Genomic DNA, 20,993 nt, shown 5'->3' on the forward strand with positions numbered 1-20,993 from the left:
TGGCCTCATCTGCATGTCCTGTTCACCAAACCACTTGCAATCCATGTAAACCAACTAGTTTTTTACATTTTATTTTTACAAAGTCTAATGATCACAGTGGCAGAAATTCATCAAATGATGACAAAACTACAGACAAGAGCATGACTGCACTACTGAAAGCGTTTTAAAATGTGTGCTTGTGTGTTTGTGCACGCACCTGTTTATAATACGAGCGGATGAGGTTGAAAACAAAGCCTCTGTCCATGAGAGACAGCAGGTCGTTGAGGAAAAAGGCCAAGCTGCTGTTTAACCTCTCCACTAGCTCGACATCCTGAAACGCACACGGATATTGGTTCAGACAAAGATAAGCATGCTTCCTGTTCATTCACAAGAGTAAACAGCCGTAAAAGACGGGAGAAATGAGATCTGCTGCTCTTTTGCCTTGTGGTATCTGCTGGCTATGTCTGCGCTGATGGCACACACTAAGGCAGCGATGTCGTCCACAAAGCGGTCTGGGAAGCGCTGGCGTCGGGGCATGTCCAGGCGTGAGGACAGGAACAGATGATGGGACATGCTCTTCACCTGTTATCACACAGAAATACGTGTGATACCATCTGAAGCTCTGATTCTGGCTTACAAAGCTCACCGAACATAAGGGTTTTCAATCCCTGCATTAGGGCTGCAGGATTATGACAGAAATCATAATTGTCGATTATTCGCTTGAAGTTGTAATTGCGATTATTAATTACAATTAATTTACACTGAACAATGCTTATACCATTGTTTGACGCAACCTCACGTTAAATATTTATATGCAAATAAGCTGAAACCTCTCACGTTAAATATTTATATGATATATATATATATATTATATATATATATATATATATTTATATGATATATATATATATTTATATATATATATATATATATATATATATATATATATATATATATACATACATACACACACACACACACACAATATTATAATGTTAAACTAAAATGACTAAAACAACTGAAAACTTTTTGAATAAAGAATATCAAATTTTTTTTATTGACAAGATGGTAAATAAACGACAGCATTATTTTAATAAAAAATATAAGATGGTTAAAAGATTATGTATATTGTTTAGAGCTAAAAAAAATAGTCAACTGTGTGCACATTTTAACCAATTCTCATTGCACTGAATTATAAGCAAAATTTAATAGCTCTTTCTTTCTGTTTTAAGTAAATTATGTGCAAAATATAATTAATTTGCTTTGATTTGACTTAATTAAAACATATCGACAATTTTTTTTTATTTAAAACAAAGGAATAAATGATTATATAATGTGGATGATTTAGTAAAACAAGTTAACAAATAATTGTGCAAGATTTACAATATTTTTCCTCAATGTCACGTGTGGGGCTTCGTTATATTCAACAATATTATCAACTTGAACTATCTCATGCAAAGAACTTTGCAACAGTGACACTTAATACCTCTTTTATTATTATGAAGCTGCTCTGAAACAATCTATAAGTGCATATAAGTGCTACAAGCATAAAGTGCTATAGAAAAACGTACGACTTGACTTTAGTTATTGATTGACAGTAAATGTAAATGTTTGAAGGCCTACTGACCATGAGCTGGAAGAAGAACCAGGCCTGCTGCAGAGACGCCTCTCTCACGGTACTGGTGCTCACCACCCACTGGAGAGCCAACTCTTCATGAAGTAACTGAACGCACAGGACATTATTAAAAAATATCCATACAGAACACAACCACACAATGAATGCAGACTACTTTGAAATTGCAGTGATGTGTGTGCGTGAAAAAGATGAACTGCCTCAATGAGTGGGTGAGTACATAAATGAATGAATAGGAGAGTGCATGGGTGAGTAGATGAGTATGTGCTCTACCTTCTTGGCGATCTGCCTGGAGGGAGGACAGAGAATGGAAGTGGTCTCGATGAAGGCAGACATGCGATTACAGGCACGCTCACTGGCCTGCAGACCAGTGGGTGAACACAAAGCAATGGTGGTGGATGATGATGATGATGATGATGACAGAAGACAGAAAGATGAAGAGGGATAAGACAATGACTGCTACATACACCAACCCAGATTCTTAAGGGTGTTTTGTGGTTACCCGATTTATTACATGGTCTTTGTACCAAATAAATATTTAAAAAAATTAAATAATGTAACTGAGACGTTAATCATATACATGTGACACTGTAGTAGTTAAAAGCATTGGGTGAAACAACACACATCCCTCCTCAAAAATAGACAAACATACATAAAAATAAAATACAAATGGACAGCAGCAGAAGAGCTGGCAGAAGATTATGGAGCATGATTACAGAAGTTATACCAGAGTGAAGGCAAAAAGAGCATACAGGATGATACGATGTATGGTTGGAATATGGACTTAGCATTTTAGCAAAAGTTGGGAATGAGGAGAATTAGGGCGTGGGGAACAGTAAAATAAATTTGAGAAGAGTTTGGGAGACTAACAAGTCATGTTGGGTTAAGGGTTTGAGATGGTGCCAAGTAAAGATGGAGACTGTAACTATGCTTGGGTTAAAGGTGTAAGACAGTGATGAATGCTATGGTTAAAGGTTTGAGACAGTAGCATGCAACTAACAGGTTAAAGAGTTTATACATTAAGTAATAATAATGTTAAAAGTTGAAACTAGTAATACGATATGTAAAGGCTAAGGGTTTGAGACAGTAACAAGATAATAAATTTAAAAGATAAAGGGGTCATATGATGTGATTCCAAGTTTTCGGTTCTCTTTAGAGTATTAGAAGCTGTTAGTGTGTAGAAAATAACCCTAAAATAACAAAGACATATTCTTTATAAAGTTATGACTTGTCCACACCCCCCTAAAAGGGCTCGTTTAAACACACCCCCACTTTTCTACGTCACAGAGTGGATTTATTTTCAACCACCGCCCAAATGTTTATGCAAAGAAAGAAGGCGGAGCTATTATTCTCGCTGTAGTGTTGCTGATGTTTTGGATATGCTGTTTCATTGTGAAAGTGAAACTAATTTCTTTGTGCTTCCATAAAAAGGCCATAACTAGAAATCAATGGTTAAGTTGTAATTAACTAAAATAGTTCAACCCAAATATTACAGTGTTCATTTGCGGAGAACTGATTCCTAAAACCTGACAGAGCAGCCTATGCTGGCTGTGCACAGAGACTATACAGCGGAGCGATGTGAATCTGGCCCTTCTGACACACAACCTTTAAGCAAGATACGTTTTCTTATTAAAAGAACCTGCTACTTACTATTCAAATGTGAGTTTTAAGCAGTGAAGGGCAGTGCTTGTTTGTCATTTCTCCAATCACAAATGCGGACACAATGTTTAAGAGGCATGTAAAAAGACAGTACTAAGTCATCATAATCAGTAATTATGCATCCAATGGATGCAACAAATGCCTCAATTGTAATGCTTGAGATATTTGGTCAATCACAACGCACAGGATAGCTATCCAATCAGAGTACACCTTGCTTTTTTAGAACAATGAGCTTTGTACAAATCAACCTGCTTCAGGAAGGCGGGGCTTAGAGGAGAAACAATACAGTACGTACAGTATGTGAAAAATGTGTTTTTTGAAACCCCATAAAAACACCAAATACACAAAATAGCTTTCTTTTTAAACAACATCATATGACCACTTTAAAGGTTTAAGACAATAACTAGTAATGTTAAGGTTAAAGGTTTGAGACAATAACTAGTAATGCTAGAGTCAAAGGTTTAGGACGGTGATTAAAAATGTTTTAATAGTTTACAAATAATGTTAGGGTCTTTAAGTCTTTAAGCTAGGGTTAAAGGTTTGAGATGATATCAAGAATGAGACAGAGACCGCAACATGTCATGTTAGCTCGTATGTTTTCAGAGAATAAAAGGTTATATTATATTGTGGAGTTTGAAGTGGTACAAATAATGTTATGGTTTTGAGTTTGTGTGAAGTAAAATGGCCTGAGGCAGTTGGAGGTTATATATATTCGGGTCTATGGTTGGAGGCAAAGGGAGGGACATTAGGGTGTAGGTTTGATTGGCACCTGCTTGAGCTCACAGCTGGAGTTGGGGTTCCGGCGGAGCACAGCCCTTGAGCCCCCTGGAGCGTAAGCAGAGTTTACCCAGGAATGTGAGCGGTCTATCCCCTGCTCATCCACCGACGACACAAACACACACCACAGTGCAACACAGGGCAGGCAGAAGAGCCACATACAGGTGCCACGGGGAGGAGACGAAGCGCAGGAACAAGAATTCATTTAGAGGAGGGTGGGAGACAATCAGGGCACAGTGAAGAAGGGGAGAGGGCAGGAACAACAGTACCATAGCAAAATTATTAGAGCAATCAACGGCTAGCACAGGAAACTAATCTCAGTCAATCTCTGAGCTTGCAGCTCTAGCACAAGACAGAAAGAAAACTATTTAACGATTTGATTAATCTGCTATTTTCTCAATGCAGCATTTTTTAGCATATATTTTTAACATTGAAACAGCTTTGTTTTGCAGAGAGATATTACCGATTGGTCAGTTTGTTATAAAATGTGACCCTGGACCACAAAACCAGTCATAAGTTTAATAAATAAGCTTCCCATTTATGTATGGTTTGTTAGGACAGTTTTTGGTCGAGATCCAACTATCCGAATACACGGAATATGACGGTGCAAAAAATCTAAATACTGAGAAAATTGCCTTTAAAGTTGTCCAAATGAAGTTATAAGCAAAGCATATTACAAATCAAAAATTAAGATTGATATATCTACAGTATCAACAAAATATATTCATCCAACATGATCTTTACTTAATACCCAAATGACTTTTTGGCATAACAGAACAACCTATAATTACAGTTATTGCTACAAATATACTTATGAGTGTTTTTGTGCTCCATGGTTACAAATAACTTCATTATTAGATTTTATTGTCATGATTAGTTTTGCCTCGGTTTTTCCACCAACACAAAAGAAAACAGAAACTGGTCGTTTAAAAAGACAACAATAACTGCATCTATCACTTAAAGCGCCTCTTTTAATACTCTGTTCCTCTTAGATGCTTAAGGCAGAAAGGACAGAGTGGCCACGCTGCATTAACAACCAATCAGAAGCCAGAGGAAGAGCCGCCCACCTTGCTGCCGATGATTCTCTGCACTTCCTCATCAGGGGTGGCTGGCGTTGAGGCCAGGTCAGGGTTGGAGTTACTAATGCTCTTGGAGCGGGACAAGAGCAGGCTGCTGGGTCTTGCTGTGGCTCTAGAGAGCGTGGCGTACTGGATGGGGAGATCATACGATGCGGCTCCCACTGAAAGAGGAAGAGGGATGCGTTCAGTGCATGAACTTAAATAAGCATTCTGCTCTTGGGATCCGATGAGTGCGAGCATAAACATGAGTAAAGCAATACCACAATACATAACCACCCAGACAAATGAATCAGCAGAGTTTAAAGGCTTAAATAAATGTTTACAGTTTTAGCAGGTTCCATATCTCACCCTCATGTCGTTCCAAACCTGTAAGACCTTCATTCATCTTCAGAACACAAAATAAGATATTTTTGATGCCATATGAGAGCTTTTGACCCTAAATAGACAGCAATGCAACTGTCACGTTCTAGGCCTAGAAAGGTAGTAAAGACATTGTTAAAATAGCGGTTCACCCTTAATTACGAAACTAAGAATACCATTTATGGGAAAGAAAGCAAAAATAATGACTTTATTAAACAATTTCTTGAATGTGGTAGTTGCGTTACTGTATATGGGAGTGCAGAAAGCTCCAGGATTTCATCAAACATAACTTAATTTGTGTTATGGAAGGTCTTACAGGTTTGGAATGACACGAGTGTGAATAATTAATAACAGGATTTTTATTTTTGGGCGAACAATTCCTTTAACTGAGCCGTGCTTCTCACTCACCAGCAGGGGGAGACACAGGCTCTGTTGTGGGCAGGTGGAAGCAGTAGTGGATATAAGAGGACAGCAGATTATTTCGGCCATGATGGTCCTGGTTTCCCTCTAAGTTCTTATGGATCTGGTTTACCAGCAGGGCCATGGCTTCAAAAGCAGCACGGCCAAGATTGACTGGATTTAGAGGACGGAGAGAAAACGGATTACACAAGGAAGCGGCAAAAGATTAGGGCGCAACAAATAATATTAGAGAGCAAATCCAGTGTTGCTAACCGATCTGTCCTGCTATGACAGGAGGGTGTACGATTAGCAATATGAGCTTGCTCATCAGTTGATGCAGGAAGCGCACGCAAGTGTCCAGCAGCGCCCCTTTCAGAGCTGCCATGCTGGCCTTCAGCTCCGCCTCCACATTTGCTTCAGTGATTATAACATCCTTCAGCCGGAAAGGGAAGGAGTACTCCTCCAGAACATACACAAGTGTGAAGAACTTATCCAGGTGTGGATCCTACACACGCGAAGCGAGACATGTATGTGAATGCAATTTTATAGAAATGCGTTTATGCATGTTTTTTTTTTCAGGGTTTATTTTTTCATTACCTGTGTGTGAACTGAGGAGGCCGCCTTCACCTCTACATTGAAGACTCCTTTGTGGTTGTCCACCCATTTCATCCCCGGTAACTGAACCTGAAACACACAACATATTCTCAGCACATTCACGTTCTTCCTAAAATTTTATAGCCAAGCTGATATTGCAATTAATTCCTAATCATCATCTGTAACTTGATGATGCATGATTTAACAATAGCAATAATGATAATAAAAACAACTTTCAGAATTTAACATGACTACCAAAAGATATATGTGCTATAGAAAGCTTTTCAACACTTTATTAAGGTATTCTATTACCACTGACGCACAGAATTCAGTTGCATATTCAGCATATAATTTGCTTTAAACTAGTGCTGTTGATTGCATTTAAATTCCATCCAAAGTAAGTTTTTGATTACATAATGTATGTGTGTACTTAAAATCTATGTATAATAAACACATAATGTTTAAACCAAAATTTTAACCCTGGGTTCCTCTTTATGCTGAATAACAACTTTATCTTTAGACTAACTAGAAGCACATCTACTGTTCAGCATGTTTCTGTTGTGCCCATGGCTGAACCGATTGTGCCACAGCATGAATCTACAAATCCTACCAAGATTTAGACTTTGCTCATAAATATCACTGATTACATAATCTGCGAATTGCAAATATCAATTAGGATACGTGATTGAAAGTCTCAAGAGTGTTATGAAGCATATGACATAGCAAAATCCATAAAATTCAATTAATCTCGAATGGATTTGTAACTTGCAATATGATTTGCCACTTGCATAAAGCTGACGTCATTTTTTATGTTTCACGACGGACTCGGTATAGCAGAGACCAGAGGATGAATTTCTTTAGCTTTTAAAATATTTTTAACATAAGACACTGGACATCAGAATAAGTTCACAGTTTAAGAAGTCTAAAGTGTTGATGGCCTGTGAATTAAACTTAAACTCATCTTATTTGTTGAACAAATGATTACAAGAATTATAGTAACAAGGACCTCTTCCCCCAGTTTCACAGACAAGCTAGTTCCAGATTAAAATGTGTGTTTGAGCTATCCCAGCCGAAAATATCTTGCTCTGATTTTTGGCACAGTTATGTTTAAATGTAGTTGAAAATTTTAATTTATTGTCATTTTGATAAAATGTAAATTTTATTAATAAAATGTCATATTACCAGTTACAAAAATAATACTGCAAATAATTATAATATTTTATAGTAATATTTATAATAATATAAAATAATAATTATTATTAGTAGTAAATAAAATTGTTACATTTTAATATCATGCTTCTTAAAAGTTGTTATTATTTAAAAAGACAGCAGATCGTATTAGTAGTCTGAATTAAGAAAAAAACAACAAAAACATACAATTATAACTGCCCCCTGTCTGCTCTTCTTTGGACATCTTTATAATTCTCACAAACATAACCACTAAGCATTACAAATACCCAGTTGAGGATAAGTCTCTTACATCAGGAGTGAGGACTGAGTAGCTGGGTGGAGGTTTCTCCACAGACACGGGCAGACTGAAGGAGCCGGTGCGCAGGCGTCCATGCTGCATGAGAGGGATCCACTGCAAAAAACAACAACATGAACTATGATTAACCTGCACTAAACAGTAACGTGCTATATATGGCCTACAATCACATGACGCTGCAGCTTCAAAAGTGTCATAAGCAGAATCAGGGGAGGTGCTACTGAATCCCAGCAGGAGAAGCGAGTGCGTGGGAGGTGACGTATGAGGGCGCTCCAGGTGTCTCTGAAGGGGGGACAGGGTCACGTGGAGGTGAGCGTTTCATCAGGTAGCCTGGAGCGCTTCTCCAGCGCTGCGGGAGTGTGACAGTCAGGAGAGGATAGAGAGGAAGAAGAGAAGAGAGGGGGGTCCTTCTCTCACCGTGTAGCCCACCGGCGTCTCCAAGGGGGTATTCTGCTTGGGCTGGCAGCTGATGTGATAGAAGGTGAAGAGCAGGTGGTGGTTGTCGGTGAGGTTGGCGGGAATTTTCATCTTTACCTCCTCGTAGAACTCAGGGGACCTGCAGAGACGGACAGACCAGATTGAAAAAGGCTGTGGTGGTTTTCATCTAGGGGCCGGGGACCCATGAGGGAGCCTCTGCAAACATTCATGGGCGCTGCTGGATAAACGTAAAATGATTCAAATTTTGAACCCACCAAAAATTAAAACTGGGAAACAAATCTTTCTGTGACGTGTATATTTCATGCTTTTCTCATGTAGCACAATCACAATCAGATCAAACATTTTAATAGACAGCAGGCCCTATAACTTACATTATTTTTAGTATAATACAATATAGTAAATTAAAATATAGTATGAAGATATAAGATGTATATATTTTTTGTTGCTGAATTAAGTCTTTTATACTTGCCAATTTTGTATTTATTTGAACCAAAATACATCAAAAACAGTACTGTAGTGAAATATTATTACTATTTATTTTACTTTTCTGTGAAGGAAAAGCTGTGTTTATATTATTTATATTACATATTACATTTCATTTTACGGTCAACCAATTGTCTGTAGCAGAAAACAGTTATATTTTATATATATATATATATATATATATATATATATATATATATATATATATATATATATATATATATATATATATATATATATATATATATATATATATATATATATATATATATATATATATATAATATATATATATATATAAATATATATATATAAATATATATATATAAATATATATATATATATATATATATATATATATATATATATATATATATATACATATACACACACACACACACATATACATATACATATACATACACACACACATATATATTATGGAGGATATGGTATTGCACAGCAGAGGTCCTCTGAGTTAAGAAGACTGTTGCATGGAAATGTAAATCTAATTCTAGACATGTATAAAATGAATAAGAAGTGTTGTTTCTGTAATGAATAGTGAATGAGACAAAGGTTTGTACTTGTTATGGTAGATCACTGGGGTGTACGCCTCCTTGTAAAACTCTGCACAGCTCGACTTTCCAAAGATGACCTGTTCAGGGGGTGGAAATCACATCGCACTGGTGAATATAACAGATTAACGGCTCCACTAGATGTCACCTGGGAGTTACATTTCAGCCACGATGTTGCCCTCGCCGATCACAACACCGTGGATGGATTTCCTAATTATCTCAAAATTAATTTAGCCTCTAATGTACCTGCACTGCATATGGCCTCACTTGAGCCCTAAATAAATTACAGACGTTTCAAAGTGAGCAACTGGTGTGCGAATGCAGCGCTAACACTATTAGGGAGTTTCTAAAATCCGCGATTAGATTAACGAAATGTAAAAGGTTCTGCGAGTTCACTGAAATCTCAGAAATTTCCCAGAGCGCTTCTTATTAGATGCGAAGACCGAGTTTGGTTTCGAGAGACTAATGCAACCTGTGTGTTTAGCCGAAGTTGAAATACTGTGACTTGGATCGATGCGTTTTAGGGAGGCGCTGTCATATTCTTGGCACAGATCGGGAGCGCTTTATTGTGCACGATTAAGTTTATCTAAGCGGTGAGATCATCGTATCAGATGTACTTACATAATCCCAAATGTTTTTTTTGTCTTTTCATGAGAATAGGCTTTGACAGTGTGACTAGAGCCGGGTGTGATGGGTGACTCACAGACATGGCCTGGCTGGGATCCTCTCCTGCCATGAACTGCACCTTCACCGCGATGTTCCTCACCGAACCCTGCCGGCTACTGAAGTTGACACTCTGAGGGTAAACGTACAGCAGATTCCTGAGGGGGAGACGGAAGAAAACGGATGAAATAAATGAACCCTTATCTAACGGAGCGGCGATTGTTTAGGAGCAGCCTGTAGATGACGTAAACTGTCAGGTTCAGAGCTATTATATGGACTACCTTTAAAGCTTTCCAAAGACTATGATACTTTTATGTAACTTCTGTTCTTCTATTTCAGTCCACTTATCTCGGTTTCCTGGTTATGTACAGTTTGCTTCCTTCTGTCAACACAGGGGTGCTCTCTCAAGCATGGCTGTTATTTCTAAGGACAATGCATTGAGTCACTGAAATGAGTTTCTAAAGAAAGGTGCTTCCGTGCGGTGATTTCTGAAAGTAAATTTTGACTTCAGCAATGCAACCGCGCTCAATTTAGCAGCTGAAAAAAGACACTGCATTGCGACTGCCACACTTCCTTGAGCAGCACGACCATTTTCAACTTCACTGAGATGATGAGAAAGGTTTCGTGAGTAACAAATCAGCACACCAGAATGATTTCTTTAGGATTTATTAAATTAGGACTGATGTAGACAGACAGGCTTTGTAATGCAAACTTATTTATATAACTTTCATTCAAACAGCAACGTTATTTATTTGCAACAATGATGTTTGTAATTATTTTAATCATTTAAATTCTACCTGGGGATTCATGAATTTCACACTTTCGAACAGCAGTGTAAAAGTTGGTTAAAAAAAATATAAACGGTCAAGTTCACAACTACTAATATAAAAGTTAGGCTTTCATTTATAATATAAACAGACTAGCTTAAAAGTTAAGACAGTAAAGACAGGTTTACTACTAATATAATGGTTAATTTTTAATTCCTGATGTAAACTGTTATGTTTAAAAAAAATATATAAATAGATCATCTCCATCACTTCCGTTTACAGGAAACCAACTAACTAAAAAGTTGTAAATCAAGTTTACAACTACTTGTGTAAACAAAGTTTACAACTACATAAGACTTAAACTTTAGTTATAATGTAAACAATAAAAAAACACAAAAAAAAAACTAATACGAACAGTTTACCTTTAATACCTAATGTAAATAGTACGGTTAAGAACTAATATAAACATTTAAACTTCAATTCCTAATGTATACTGTCAAGTAAACAATCAAGTTTACAACTACTCATATAAACAAACAACTTCAACTGCCAAAGTGTATAGCTACTTACGTAAGTTTAAAACTACTAACATAAACAAGTTAATGTTTACAGAGAGGAATACACACTGTAAAGTTTCGACTCCTCATGTAAACTGTCAAGTTTACACCTATTTGTCTAACCGGACAGATTTGAAACAACCGATAACCGAAGCCTCGATTCCTAAAACAAACTAATCTACAGCTAGTTCTGTAAACAGCCTAGACAGACACAGAGAGAGATGATCAATGCTTCAATCTGCCAAGTCTTGAATCATACTCATGTTGATTCCACTGATTAATGAACATAAATTTATAATTAATTCTATTAATATTAATGACTCCTCTAAATAAGAGCAACACAGTGACGCATATCTACCCTTTCATTCGCATGTTTGAGGAACAGTGATATAAACAGACAAGAAAAGCACTGCAAATGACTTGACTTTGCCCCAAATCAAACACTGAACGAGTGGCAGGAGCATGAACCTACAGGGCTCTGTCTCCCAGATTATCGGACGCTAAAAACAGCTTACAATCTCTTATTTATATATTTTTAAAATAGCACAGAAGGTGCTCCGAGTGCCTCTGGGGTTAAAGGAGAACAGGCAGACTGCTAAGCACGTCCCTGGTTCAATACCACTAAACATCTGTCTGACCGACACAAGTCAAGGTCTCTCTCTCACACAGCTATAAGCGTAGCTCTGATAGGCTCACGTCCGATTTCCCAAAGTCCAACGCACACCGTCACTGCTTATAAAAGCAGTGCTGCAAAGTTTGCACATTCAAACAGCTTTTCTCCTTGCGCCTGCGGCAGAAGAGGCGAGGATGCAGGCAGCTCTATGCGTGCTGTGGATGGCTCTGTGCGCGTGCGGGGTCTCCTCATCGCCGCTGAGGTCCGTCCAGGCTGGGGAAAACGTGAACATGGCCTCCGCGGATGACGTGAACATCCTGATGTACGGCGTGCTGCAGTTCACCGAATCCCTGCACCACATGTACCAGAGCACGGAGGCCAGGCTGGCCCGACTCATGAAAGCCGTCAGCCGGACTGAGAGTGAGGTCAAAAGATTGGGCCACGACACGGAGGAGGCTGCTCAAAACGAGCGACAGATTAAAGAGAAACTCCAGCTCCTTCAGGTAAGGCCTGCGTGTTAGTTGACCAATGACTGAATTGCTGGCCAGGATGATCAATGGCTCATTTTGAGAACACTGCCAAATTAACAGAAATGGTAGTTCACCTTGGCATCAGTTCTATAATGTACCAACCAAATGAATAAGCATAGGGGAGGGGGTATGTTGTGCAACTTTTCACTAAAATGATCTTCTAGGCAAATACAGGCAAAATGTCTATACTTATATACATTTATATATGAATTACATTTTGAGTGTCTCTAACAGAAATACGAATTCAACAAATCAAGCGGTCTAGTGACAATTCTTTTCCATATTCATTCTTTCTTTCAAAATGTACACAAACAAGAAAAGAACTAATGAAATGAACTAAAACACTAAATAACTAATGCACAACCAATTTCCATGGATCTCACTTTGGCAAATGATTTAAACATTTATTGGTTTTGGGAATATTTTATTATTACTTTTAAGTGCTATTTTAAAACATGAAAATATTTGAAATGATAACTTTTTTTAATTTAGGACCTATTTTTGGTATTTATTGTGTCATCAGTAACAGGCCTTGATTCATAGCAAAGATAGCATTGAACAAATATAAACTATTTAAAGTAAAGTTTTTATGTTGTTTGTATATAAATCAATGTGGAGATTTAGTGCAAAAAAATATTTATACATTTATTACTTCATATTTACTCAACACTGTCTGTCTGTCTGTCTAGCCATCCATCTAGAGAGAATTGAGTAAATATTGTATTAAATAAAAGTTTAATTAACTTCATTACTACAGTGCAGATTTTTTATTCTTATTTCATTTCTCATCTTATTATTTTCATTCCCTGATATAATTAATTATACAGCAATTCCAAAGTCTCAGTTAGTGTACTGGGATCTGTGGGTCCATGAGGAGTTGTATCAGTGTGCTCAACAGCTGGTCTGTTTTCAGGCTCAGATGAAAGCGCTGGAGATTCAGGTCCATGAGAACAGAGATACAGTCACCAGGGTGGAGCTGGAAGAGGCGCAGCTAAAGAAAAAACTATCCAGCCTGGAGGAAAACCTAAACAGCTCTGTCCCAGACAAGATCAAGGTAGTGGAGATGCAGAACTGCCTTTTCAATGAACGCACTGCATTTTTAATCTGAAAATAACTAATAACGTCCTTCTGACAGGGCGCACCGCTTAAAAACAACTCTAACCTGAAGGACCTGATGAAGTGGACACAAGAACAGAAACTGAAATTGGAGAATCAAAACCGACAGCTGGCTGATTTACAGAAACGGGTAAGCCTGAGTGTAGACTTGCTAGTAAACATGCGATCGCCCGTGAAGTCGTGGCTTCATGTCAGTACTTGCTTCTCATTTCAGAATATGGTGTAACCACTAAAAATCACATTTGAGGAGGAAGCGCAATCATCTGTCATCATCAACACTCCATTCACGGCTCTGCAAATGGATCTCATGTACTACATGTGATAAGACAAACATGTCCACTTTTCTAGTCATTTAATACACACATCGGGCCTCATTCTTGAAGCCTTAACGAGTGTGAATTTTTGTAAAACATCTGAAACTGTGAAATGCTGCATGAAATTCCCGTGTAACAACTATTTAGCTGCTTTTTTGTAGTAAATAACGTTTAGAACAGCACAAAACACAATCATAATAATATACATGTAACTTATAACTTAGTACTTTGTAACTTATAACTGAAATAAAATAAAAGGTATGTGTCTTCTCTTTCTGTTTGAAACAATAATAATATGGCACAAATTAAAATTATTTACTTTCTACATAAATGTTTCTAGTCTTTCAATGTATGATTAATCAGTATGCACATAGTTTCAAATAAATACCCACATAGTTTATACTTTCGTAACTTCATAACAACTTCTCCACAGATGAAACAGACAAATGCAAATGTCTTTTTTAAACCTATTGGCCCCAAACTTTAAACTGTAGTCTATGAAAAAATTTATGGTGTCTATTTTTTTTTTTTTTTACATAAATGAGATTTGTGAAATTGTGTAGAGGGAAAGATAATGCATGGATAACGGCTATCAATTATCATATTAATACAGTCGGAACATATTGTAGTTTTATCACTCGCCATGATGCCAATATGTGACCCCGGCCCACAAAACCTGAGGGTAATTTTTTTATGTATCAGCTGAAAATTGAATAAATAAGCTTTCCATTGATGTATGGTTTGTTAGGATAGGACAATATTTGGCCGGACTAAAAAAATCTGGTTAATGATTTTGCCATAAAAGAATAATCATGACATTTTGACCCATTGTTGGCTATTGCTACAAAAGCACCCATACTACATATGACTAGTTCTGTGCTCCAGGATAACGTATTAGCTGCTGTTTGACCGACCTGTATGTAGTGTGTGGGGTGTAGACGTAGCGAGCGGGAAACTCCAGCACTTCTTTGGTGGGACGCACCCTTGGGTCAGGGTAAGGCTTCACATGAAGCAGCTCTGGAGAGAGACAGAAGTGAGGCGCCTCTGGAGCTGGCGAGATGTCTATCTTCAACTGAGCTGGACAGAAAGAGACCGACAGAGCATGAGAAAAGGCTTAAATAATAGAACTGCTGAGGTAAAAATAAGCGTGGACAGGTACCAGTCACAGGTCTGAGTCGACGCAGGACAGACGACGGCCTCCTCATGTCTGCCAGGAACTTATATAAGTCTTCATCGCTCAATCTGTCCCCTTCCTGCAGCAGTGCGGAAACACTCAGCATTCGTTTAGTGACTGAATAATACATTGTGCTAATACACCGGCGGCAGAAAAGGTGCATGAAACTGACCTGTTTGAAGAAATTGGTGACCGTGAGAGTCGCCGGACGGAAGTTAGTGAAGTTGCACATGTCCTCTCCTACACTCATCCTCTCAAATCCTTTCTTCTTTCTCTCATTCCACGTTCCCTTACGCTCTGTAAGGAATGAAAAAAAAAAACGGAATGTTTATATGCAATATTACTTTGATAGCCAAGTAATATTAACCAACTCAGTCAAAATTTCCACGCTAATCAGTTGAACTTTGTGTCTGCTATCAGAACTAGAACGAGGTATCAGTTCACTGCCGGGGGATTTGTCATGAAGTGCCATGTCACACCGCATCTGGTATAGAGATCATCACTGATTATAATCGGTTGTATTGTATTTTACACATACTACACAATGTATGACTCCGCAAGTATCCTTGTAAACACAGTTAATTATGGCTTAGGTGAATGTAAAAAAATATATATATTGAAGTCATCTGGTGATTGACCCCCCACCTCCATATATTGCAGAAAAACAAAATATTGCAAAGTGCAAATTTTTTCCAATATCGTGCAGCCCTAGTCATCTTTTGTTTCCTGAAGCAAATAAAAAATAACATGGCTTGACAAACGATGTGTGTTCTTTCCAAATAATTTCAAAACATTTAAAAAAAAGTCCTCTCCCTTCTATTTTAATGGTGAAAGGCAGATTGCGAGGGTGCAAGCCTATATTTTACTTTTAAAAAATATATAAAAAAAAGAATATATGTTTTATTTAATAATTTTTCTTGATATCTTCTTAGACTTTGCTCGGTGTGTGCACATCTTTAATTTGTTATTGGCTCTGTTTATTGTTGCACTATGGGACAAGGAACTAAGAAAAAATGTTTCCCTACATTACATCACATGTACATAAAAAAATAAAGTGCCTTGAGGATGTATTTCTGCATCAAAACGTCTTAAAAATAATGCAGCACGTTTACTCAATATTGGGAAAAGGCTAAAAAAATACAGAAACGTACAGTTGCAAATATATCAGCACTTGTGTATGTGACTTTCAGGGACATTTTCAACATGACTGGTTATAACAAAGCAATAAAAAGCAAGACTCTCGGATGAATTAAAATGGGTTGACTGATTAATACCCGTGTCCGAGTCTGAATCTGAGCGGTCCAGGCCTCCAACACTGCTGACGATGTTCAGCAGATGAATGGCAGTCCAGGCGAAGGGCATGCGGAAACGACCCAGCCTAGTGCACATCTGCTCAGCCTGAGCCCTCAACTTCTCCAGCTTTTCCTTATGCTGTATACACACACACACACACACACACACACACACACACACACAAAGGTAAAAACCACTGAATCATTTCAGAATATCCATCTGGGTTGTTACACAAACCCTGTGTAAAGGTAATGGGTGAGAAGCATTTATTGTGCCATTTCAAACAGCCGAAAAAAGCAACTTGGCAACAGAGTTGTACAGTGACCATCACAGACTACAGCATCTACTGGACCTTGCTCATATTGAAGAAGATTAACAAATATTGCAGCAGTCCAGATCAAGTTGAGAAATCCACAGAGGATACCATAATCATGCCAGATGTGTCTGATGAAATACTCGTGCAAAAAGCCGTACCTTAGTGGAGTCTGATTCCTTCATGACCATGTACGGCTCGCAGCATTCGCCGATGTCTCCCTGCTGAAGGACTTTCTCCAGCTGAAACAGATACAGCAGAGCTTAACAAGGACATCTGGGCTAGACGTAGATTTATCATTTTTGAGAAGACTGAATTTTTAAAATTTGGTATATATCTATTTTTTTATATGTATTTTAAAATGAGTTCATTCAGGTGATGCAAAGCTGAATTTTTAGCATCATTACAGTCTTCAGTGTCACATGATGCTTTAGAAATATGCTAATTCAGTCTAATATGCTCTGTTGGTGATTTTTTTATTTATTTTTTTTTTTTTAAATCAATGTTGAAAACATTTTTGGCTGCTTAATATTTTTGTGGAAACTCTGATACACTACTATTAAAAAACAATTGGCTTATATTAGATTAAGAAGAAAAAAAACATTGTGGTACTTGCATTCAGCAAGAATGCATTAAAGTGGCAAATATTTTGTAACATTATAAATGTCTTTATTATTACAAATAAGTGCTGTTCTTTCAAACCTTACCAAAAAATAAAAATAAGAATATGGTCTTGAGCATATTCAATTCACAATTATAGATAATAAAATCTGACTAACCTAATAATACACAACCAATTGTAGTTTTCAAATTTTATTGAATATACTTTTGAGCAATCGTTCAAAGTACAGGATAGAGAAAATACGCAAAACCATTAATTTAGTAACTTTAAATAATGCTTTAGCAGCAAAACTTCCACTAAATGCTTTCTGTAGCTGCTTATAAGACCTTTGACCAATTTCGGACCATCCCTGCCATCTGTTTAATTTTAATCAGTATTTATAGGTTGTTTTTATAGCACAACCCTCTTTAGGTTTCGTAACAGCATCTGAATTTACTTGCAGTGAGCAAAATCTGCATTTTCTTTTCGTTTCAGTGATTAATATTGCTTTTGTGGTCACAGGTCATGACTCCTGTAAAATGTCTTTATGAGCTTTTAAGTTCATTGTCAAAAACACTTGTGCTGGAAACAGCAGTTTCATTTTTACAGGATCATTAAATAGAAAGTTCAAAGCAAAATCATTCATTTAAAACGGTAATCTTTTGCAATACTAAAAAATTGCTAAGCTACCATCGTTACTTTTCTTAGTTTTTATTATCTCTGCCGAATAACAGTATTTATTTATTATAAAGAAAATCATACTCGTTGACACCGATTTTTGAAAGGTAGCGTGTACTGGAACAGAACATAGCAAATGTATAATCTATAAAATATTAGCACATGACTCTTGTCCCGCTCTGACCTTCTGTACCCTCTGAAGGACACGTGGCACTGCGCCCCCTGCTGCTCATACCTTAATGACCAGGAAGATGTCCGGTGACGGGTATGTGATGGAGAAGATCGCGGATCGTGCCAGTGTGGAAATGGCTGCGTGTGGACTGTGGGGTCGAAGCAAGCTCTTCATCTGATCCGAGTTCAGGTCAAAGTAAAAATCCTCTGAAATCTAAACATGGATGTGACCGAGAAATGGCACATGATTGAGTATGATCTCATTCACAGGAACCTGCTTTAAAGCCCCCGAACTGCCCCAAGCATACCTTTTTCTTTTCTCTGACATCATACAGAGCCAGCGATCCGAATATTGGCTCGATTTCGATCTCAAATCTGGAAGAACGATCACAGCAAGTCAGATCGTAATCAGAGGACGCGTTACATCGCAGTTAATGAATACAGTCCCCATCTGAAGAGTAAAGGGCCGTTCACACTGACAGCGATTAACCATGACAAGGAAGTTATTTTTGACGGTCGTGGAAGAGGAAATAAATTAAATGAAGCCATCCAACGCTCTCTGTTTCCATCCGCCGATTTTTATGTGCATTTTGGGACGTTGCATAAAAAAACTAAACAAAAACATTCGAGCTGTATGGACATGCAAAGATACACAAAAGGTAAAAAACATACATAAAAAAAAGCTTGCGCGTTCAACTAAAGCCGATACATTTCTTATCTGGTCAGAAAACATGGATATGAATTACACTGGAAACGGTTTTACAGAATTGTTTCAATGTGATTTGTAACGGGACAGCATAGAACTGGATGAACTGACTGACCGATCTCGTTGCACGTCATCTGAAATGCTAGTTTTTAGTCTTTCTAGAATGCTCGAGCAAAGACTGCTTTGCTATAATTAACCCCCGGAACTTAGTTCCCGAACAGCAGGCTCCAAAAATAAGATAACATGACGGCATTTTCTCTGACCAGTCTGAGGCTTGTAATTTATTGTATAGAAAAACTATTAGATATAGTCACAGGGCAAATGTAAATTTTATTTTTCTGATATATAAAGCAATAAGGAAGTGAAGATTTTTGTTTTCTTTAACTTACTGAATGGAATCAATGTTTTATTCGCAACCATTTTATGCACCATTCCAAATTGCATGCGAGTATAATTTGTCATTTTGAATGAAAACAGCTTCTGGTTAAAACATAAAAAATCTTTTTGTGTATATTTTAGTGTATATTTATTTTATAATTGCTATAATTTAGATATTATATATGTGTGTATGTTTATCACGAATATACAAATACACACGCATGCAAATATATTTAATAAAAATGTATTATCTGTATATTTTTATATAATAAATCATATACATATGTAAATGCATCTAAATATTCGGAAAACATATGCATGCGTGTGTGTGTATTTACATAAACATAATACACATACATAGTACATATTATGCAAACAAAAACTTTTGGATGCTTTCCTTTTAATCATTCTGCAAACAAACATATCTATTTTTGTTGTTTAGACCTGTAATAGTTTTCGTAATATGACAAACAATACAACAAGTCAGTGACCATCTGAAAGACTGCATGATTGAATGGAGAGGTTGAGAGCCTTACTTGAGGGACAAACACTTGACCATGATCCTCTGGCCACTATGCTCTTTGGGAACCTCTGGGATGGCGCACCTCTCGACAGCCTCGTCCTGTCAAACACAAAGAGCCGTCATCATGACTACGACTCAGTCAGCGCCATGGCAACGTTTGCTCAGTCATCAGAAACAATGTGTACACAGACATAAAGCGAGAGGATGAGCATCGACTCATGCGGTGCGGAGGAGCAAGAGACGGAGGAAAGACAAAGAAGATGTTTGACAAGATCAAACAAAATCGCAGATGGATCATCAGAGAGACGTCTCTGCTTTTGAACTTCAGCGTTTGACAGCTCTCCTACATAAAAGTGTTGAATGTTACTCATCGTCTCCTACACACAAGACTCTACTTTCCTTTTCTACTTTCTTTCGCACATAGTCCTGAACTTTCTGTCTCTCACACTGTGTGAAATGATTTCAGACCTCATCCGGTGCCGGGTACAGTCCCAGGAGATCAGCGTGGCGGCACTGCTGCCGGTTTTCGGCGTTGCGACGGTCCATGTCCTCTGCAGCCGTGCGCTCCAGCACAGCTGGCAGCAGCGCATCAGGAGTGGAGTTTTTCAGGTCAAATATACTGGAGGCCCAGCTCCCCCGTGGCGTGTCATCCAGCGACACAGAGTGCCTCTTTGAGTCATCCTGCCACAGACAAAACTCTGCATTAGGAGAGCCCTTCGGAAACTTATTATGACAGGTTTACAACCAATCATCTAACTAGTTCCTCACTTTGAAGGGATAATTCATCCAAAAATAAAAATTCTGTCATAATTCTGTCAAATAATAAATTCTATTTATTCACACCTAAGCTGTTCCAAACATGTATGAGTTTCTTTTTTTACTGGAATACAAAAGAAGACATTTTGCAATATAATATAATATAATATGATATAATATAATGGAACGAAATTAAATGAAAAAAAAAAATGTGTTCAACAGGAGAAAGAAATTCATAGAAGATCAGCATGAGAATGAGAAGTACAGAATTTCATATGTATCAATTTATTTTCATTTACCATTAAGGTGCTGTAGAATGCATTTTTCTCTGACACCTACACAGTAGGTATGTAGCTTATGTAAGGGCGGATACGTTGC

The 20,993-nt window shown here is 37.5% G+C and overlaps 2 protein-coding genes across 6 annotated transcripts in view; one reads left to right on the forward strand and one right to left on the reverse strand.

Annotated features, from left to right (window-relative positions):
* The window catches only part of LOC122338283 (dedicator of cytokinesis protein 7-like), a 44,908-nt gene that overhangs the window by 15,038 nt on the left and 8,877 nt on the right, over window positions 1–20,993 (reverse strand). For 2 of the 4 annotated variants that reach the window (XM_043233841.1, XM_043233839.1), the window contains exons 6-27: window positions 20,328–20,540; window positions 19,873–19,958; window positions 18,561–18,627; window positions 18,317–18,466; window positions 16,964–17,044; window positions 16,471–16,627; window positions 15,369–15,493; window positions 15,182–15,275; window positions 14,937–15,099; window positions 10,166–10,283; window positions 9,472–9,542; window positions 8,384–8,522; window positions 7,961–8,062; window positions 6,484–6,570; window positions 6,160–6,391; window positions 5,896–6,060; window positions 5,116–5,288; window positions 4,041–4,142; window positions 1,886–1,972; window positions 1,607–1,702; window positions 421–561; window positions 197–310 (exon numbers count right to left, since the gene is read on the reverse strand). In XM_043233841.1, coding sequence (XP_043089776.1) covers window positions 197–310; window positions 421–561; window positions 1,607–1,702; window positions 1,886–1,972; window positions 4,041–4,142; window positions 5,116–5,288; window positions 5,896–6,060; window positions 6,160–6,391; window positions 6,484–6,570; window positions 7,961–8,062; window positions 8,384–8,522; window positions 9,472–9,542; window positions 10,166–10,283; window positions 14,937–15,099; window positions 15,182–15,275; window positions 15,369–15,493; window positions 16,471–16,627; window positions 16,964–17,044; window positions 18,317–18,466; window positions 18,561–18,627; window positions 19,873–19,958; window positions 20,328–20,540 — 2,763 coding nt within the window. The remainder of the gene's footprint in view (window positions 1–196; window positions 311–420; window positions 562–1,606; window positions 1,703–1,885; window positions 1,973–4,040; window positions 4,143–5,115; window positions 5,289–5,895; window positions 6,061–6,159; window positions 6,392–6,483; window positions 6,571–7,960; window positions 8,063–8,383; window positions 8,523–9,471; window positions 9,543–10,165; window positions 10,284–14,936; window positions 15,100–15,181; window positions 15,276–15,368; window positions 15,494–16,470; window positions 16,628–16,963; window positions 17,045–18,316; window positions 18,467–18,560; window positions 18,628–19,872; window positions 19,959–20,327; window positions 20,541–20,993) is intronic. The other 2 variants (XM_043233842.1, XM_043233843.1) reach the window with 2 other exon arrangements.
* Window positions 11,756–14,511, forward strand: angptl8 (angiopoietin like 8). 2 transcript variants are annotated; one of them, XM_043233844.1, is made up of 4 exons: window positions 11,831–12,565; window positions 13,506–13,646; window positions 13,728–13,838; window positions 13,923–14,511. In XM_043233844.1, the coding sequence occupies exons 1-4, from the start codon at window positions 12,257–12,259 to the stop codon at window positions 13,932–13,934; spliced, it is 573 nt and encodes a 190-aa protein (XP_043089779.1). In that variant the 5' UTR covers window positions 11,831–12,256; the 3' UTR covers window positions 13,935–14,511. The 2 variants fall into 2 exon arrangements, with proteins under 2 accessions (XP_043089780.1, XP_043089779.1); XM_043233845.1 differs by lacking the exon at window positions 13,923–14,511 and having other exon boundaries at window positions 11,756–12,565; window positions 13,757–13,833.

This window comes from Puntigrus tetrazona, chromosome 3, assembly GCF_018831695.1.
Source record: "Puntigrus tetrazona isolate hp1 chromosome 3, ASM1883169v1, whole genome shotgun sequence".
Taxonomy (NCBI): Eukaryota; Metazoa; Chordata; class Actinopteri; order Cypriniformes; family Cyprinidae; genus Puntigrus; species Puntigrus tetrazona.

Excerpts from the sequence above, each read along its gene's own strand:
- angptl8 (XM_043233844.1), top strand. The coding sequence starts at position 12,257 with ATGCAGGCAGCTCTATGCGTGCTGTGGATGGCTCTGTGCGCGTGCGGG. Across the intron at positions 12,566-13,505 it reads AGAAACTCCAGCTCCTTCAG|GCTCAGATGAAAGCGCTGGA; the intron begins GTAAGGCCTGCG and ends GTCTGTTTTCAG. Across the intron at positions 13,647-13,727 it reads CTGTCCCAGACAAGATCAAG|GGCGCACCGCTTAAAAACAA; the intron begins GTAGTGGAGATG and ends TCCTTCTGACAG.